General features: G+C 35.4%; 1 protein-coding gene across 14 annotated transcripts in view; it reads left to right on the forward strand.

Annotated features, from left to right (window-relative positions):
* LOC106869227 (dorsal-ventral patterning tolloid-like protein 1) overlaps positions 1-5,087 on the forward strand; it is a 1,100,309-nt gene that overhangs the window by 560,331 nt on the left and 534,891 nt on the right. For all 14 annotated transcript variants that reach the window (XM_052971032.1, XM_052971029.1, XM_052971039.1 and 11 more), the window contains one exon: positions 2,981-3,195. In XM_052971032.1, the coding sequence (XP_052826992.1) occupies positions 2,981-3,195 (215 nt within the window). The remainder of the gene's footprint in view (positions 1-2,980; positions 3,196-5,087) is intronic.

Below are 5,087 nucleotides of genomic sequence, written 5' to 3' on the forward strand. Positions count from 1 at the left end.
ATATATATATATATATACATATATATATATGTGTGTGTGTGTATGCATGTATATTGACACATGTGTGTGTGTGTGGTGGGGTTATGTGTGTACACATAACCCCACCACACACACTAAAAGTATATAAATATACTAGAAGTTGATCTAGGTTTTCTCAGGAAACAAGGCACTCATTAGTTTTCAAATATTTTCCCAATTTTTCCTTTCTCGTCATTTTTCTATCTTCACTATTGTATACACTCATCCCATGCAGTGAATGATTCCTCATGGTATTTCTGTATAGATTTATTATTTCAAATACATTTTCTGAATTATAATAACAGGTAAATTGTTATCTTTTTTATTTATTGAAGTTTTATCTATGATTTATCAACCCACCATAGAAAAAGAAAATTACACACGCCAATGCACTGTAGCCATGTTATATCATTCAATATCTTCAATACACACACACATAAAATAACTGGACTGCAGTTTTGTTTAGTCCATAGATGATTGTTGCCAGTACATATCAATGCAATAAAACTTATCAAGGTTGTGAGAAATATAGACAGCCATGCAACTTGTTCATTGCAGAGAAGCTTCACATAATCTCTATTTTGTTTTTTAAATTTTATAATCAGGGAGGAAGGCAGAGTCTATGGCCCTTCATAGAGCCTTGAGACTAGTGGAAGTAAGGGAGGAAGATGTCCTTAAATTGGAAACTTGGCCCAAATGCATGAAACAGAGTAGACTCTGCTAAAGCACCCAAAGTGCCAGGTGGTGGGTTAAACCAGACAACATATTAAGTCTCCTGCTCATGTATGCCATGGCAGGATTTGAATTTGAAATGCAAAGAGGTGGAACAAATGCTGAAAGGAATCCTACTGGATTGGTATATTTTCATTAACCCCACAAAATGATGAAAAACAAAGTTTTCCTCAGCAAGATCTGAGCTCAGAACACTGAATGTCTGAACAAATGCTGTATAGTATTCTATCATAAGTTAACTACTCTGCCAGTTGCCCACCAGTCATAAATGAAAACCAATGAGTTAAATTTCGTTTACCGACACACAACCAAGTTCTTTCTTGAGTATTTTTCAGTAAAGGCTACCATAACTCACACACATTACATGATAGCTGACACCTATCAGTTTAAACCGCAAAACCTACTTAAGTTATCTGATTACTTTCAAACTTGCTCAAGTGTTATTTTCAACTGATTAAACACAATTATAATGTATGCGTATAATCTCTGTAATTTAGTCTCACATAAATTATTGCATAATGAACATTGGACTTCACTTCCAACATGAAGTTGTATTCAGCATTCTTGTTGTTTAGTACCACAAAGTAAGCAAAATAACAACTATGATAGGTGCAGGTGTGTCTGTGTGGTAAGAAGTTTGCTTCTTAACCACACTGTTCCATGTTCAGTCCCATTGCATGGCACTTTGAGCAAGTGTGTCTTCTACCTTTGTGAGTGGATTTGGTAGATGGAAACTAAAAGGAGCATATCATATATGTGTGCATGTGTGATGAACTCTCCTGAGTGCATTCACGTGTATGTGTGTGTGTGTGTGTGTACAGGGTGCATAAGATATTTGAGGACAGATTTATGTTTATTCTAAAAAAACTGAATTATAATAACAGATAATATCTTTATTTATCACAAAATGCTATGAGGATTGAAATAAACCATCTTTTCTATAATGTTATTCAATAAAGCCACCTTCAGCTGCAACAACTGCTTCTATATGAGATCTAAATCATCTACATGCTCGAATCAAGTGGTCCTGGTTCATTTTTGACATTACTCAGACAATGACACCTTTCAAAAAATTTTCGGTGTTATTGGCATGTTCATTGACCTCTCTCTCAACAACACTCCACATGGATTGAGATCTGGGGAATTAGGAGGCCAAATGTTAGGGGTTATATAATCATGAAAAATTTCAACCATCCATTCCGTTGTTACTAGAGCTGTGTGTGATAGTGCAGAATCTTACTGAAACACATATGGCCTTCCATTGCATACACTGTCTATCCAAGGCTTAACAATTATTTCCAGGACCTCAATGTAGGTGGCAAAGTTAACTTTAAGGCCTTATGGAAAGATGTAAGGAGGCATTACATGTCTTTCATTGCTGACAACCCCTAAAACCATAACCGTTGCAGGAAATTTCGAATGCATAACATTTGAAACTTCAGCAGGGTCTGCGCATAACCATGTGTCATTTCTTCTGTTAACTTTTGGATCTCAGTCGAAGTTTTTCTTGCTTGAGAAAAACCAAATCAAAACTTCTGCTGGAATTTTTAGTTCGTTTATGAGAATTTTAGATCTGATGTAGAGATTTTCTTTTGCTTTTTCTGTCAAATTGATCTTTCCTCCTCATATAAGTCATACACCTGATGTCTTCGTGGACAACGTTCCTGACTGTTCCTTCTGATACATGGAGATCTTTTGCAACTGACCTCATGGACTTTCTGGGAGGACTGTTGAACTTGTTGGATAAATTCAGGTGTTCCGATGATTCCAGAGTGTTTAGAATGCTTTTTATGCTTTGATACTGGTGATACGTTTCCATCTTAAGTCTCTAGCTCCTTACAAACTTTGTAGACGAAAGATCTGGCAACTTTTACAAATCGAGATATTTCTAAATTGCTATGCTCAGCCTTTATAACCACAATAACATCATGCCTCTTCATTCCTTGAGTAAGCTGAGGGTCTGCCATTATCATTTTCTGTAACAAAGATTATACAGAGTTAGCAAAAAATGTAGCAATGACTCAAAAATAGTATGTCCACAAATACCTTATGAACCCAATATATAATTATATATATATGTGTGTGTGTGTGTGTGTGTGTGTGTGTGTGTGTGTGTGTGTGTGTTTATGTAATCTTGAGAATTTTCCTCTTACATAATATTTTTGCTTCATCTATTTGAAAATGTTTTCTCTGTTCTTCAATAAATGCCAATGTTTTGTCTTTATTTCAGGTGCTCCCATGATTACCTTGATATTTATGCTGAATTGCAAAGTGATTCTGATAGTCTTCTAGATGCTTCCTTGACAGGTCGCTTCTGTGGAGATGTTCTTAAAAATCTCCCGCGACTTGTAATTTCATCAAGAAATGTTCTCATGCTCGGCTTCTATACTGATGACTACAAAGCCGATAAGGGATTTTCTGTATCCTACGAATTTATTGATGGCAGTAAGTATCATTTGCATTTATTGTAGTTTTCCAGAATTTTTCAAATATAATTTTAGTAATCTTCACTGGAACTCTATTTTTATACAATAAATATAATTGATAATTCAGCAAAGTGAAAATAAACTATGCTAAATAAAAAAAATAAAAAATGAAATTATCATATAATCATATGAGGATTATTCCAGAGGGTTTGGAAACTGAAATGCTATGTATTATGCAATATGAATTTGTGTCTTAGAGATTCCCGTACTTTATTTCTTATTTGTTGTTTTAGTTGCCTGTTCCCTAACTTAGTATATAATTTTACAAATGTTTGATTATATATATATTAATATAAATTAGAACTAACATGCTATCTTAAAGATAGCATTTTGACAGCTACACCCACACACACTCTTATATATTTGTACTACAGATTTATAGAGATGCATACTTATACATGGATATAGGTACAGTATTTCTTGTGTGTACTGTTAGATGAAAAACTGCTACTGGTTGGTTTTCAGCCTCCTATAGAACATCTGAACATTTGATGTGTGTAATGTGTTTCTCTGATGAATAGCTGTAGTTCAATACCCAAAGGATGCAAATGACCACAATATTAAAATGTATGTCAGGAACAAATGTTATACTCTGCATCTTGTGTTTATTATTTCTCCACCATATATATCATCATCATCATCAACATTGTTGTTTAACATCCGCTTTCCATGCTGGCTTAGTGCTTAGAGTATTCGGTTCATGATCGTAAGGTTATGAGTTCGATTCCTGGCGGTGCCTGTGTCCTTGAGCAAGACACTTTATTTCACGTTGCTCCAGTCCACTCAGCTGACAAAAATGAGTAGTACCATGTGGCTGATAAGCAAGCTACTTCCACACAGCCACTCCTACACCTGCGCGCGCGCGCGTGTGTGTTTGTGCGTGCAACAAGCTTCTTCAGTTTTTGTTTACCAAATCCATAGGACTATAGTAAAAAAACGCTGCCCAAGGTTCCGCACAGTGGGACTGAACTCTGAACCATGTGGTCAGGAAGCAAGCTTATTGCAACACAGCCACACAAGATTAATAAATAATACAGGAAATATTTACAAACAGCAGCACAAGTAATCATTAGAAATAATTTAGAAGGGCATTCATTCCATTCTCAGAATGTCAACATCTCTTCATATCACAAGGATCAAAAGTGTAATAAACCTTTCTTCCAGCCAATGGGAAGGATTAAAAGCTAGAGAATTTATAACTGTAGTCTTTCTTAATATCTTGTCTTTCACAGATGTTTGGATACCATTTTATGCTTTTATACACAGATATTCCTGTCAGAGATCATACATTAGAACTGAAGATAGCATTCTGTTTTTACTGATAACATCAAGGCTGCTTTTTTTTTTTATTTAATCTGACTTCACTTACCTTTGATATTCTTTATAATCCAGCATATTAACTGTTTAGCCACAGTATCACATCACGATATTAAAGCTTTGGCAGCTTTTCCTTTTAGTTGTGAAGGAATATCAACATTTGTACTTGCCTGCTTTTGTGTATAATAGTATTAGGATAGCCTCTAGGATTTAATACAATGCTTTATTAAGATGGTTCATCGTTTTGTAAAGTTGAAGGATGGCCAGTTGTTGTTGTCTATCTCCAGGTCAGCCTGAAGATCAAATACAATCCGTCCATGACCATCACATCTATTTTCATTTCAAACAAATTATTATGAAAACTTTTTCAGGCACAGGAGTGGTTGTGTAGTAAGTATCTTGCTTACCAACCACATGGTTTCAGGTTCAGTCCCACTGCGTGGCACCTTGGGCAAGTGTCTTCTACTATAGCCTCGGGCCGACCAAAGTCTTGTGAGTGGATTTGGTAGATGGAAACTGAAAGAAGCCTGTTGT

The sequence above is a fragment of the Octopus bimaculoides genome, chromosome 10, assembly GCF_001194135.2.
Source record: "Octopus bimaculoides isolate UCB-OBI-ISO-001 chromosome 10, ASM119413v2, whole genome shotgun sequence".
NCBI classification, from domain to species: domain Eukaryota; kingdom Metazoa; phylum Mollusca; class Cephalopoda; order Octopoda; family Octopodidae; genus Octopus; species Octopus bimaculoides.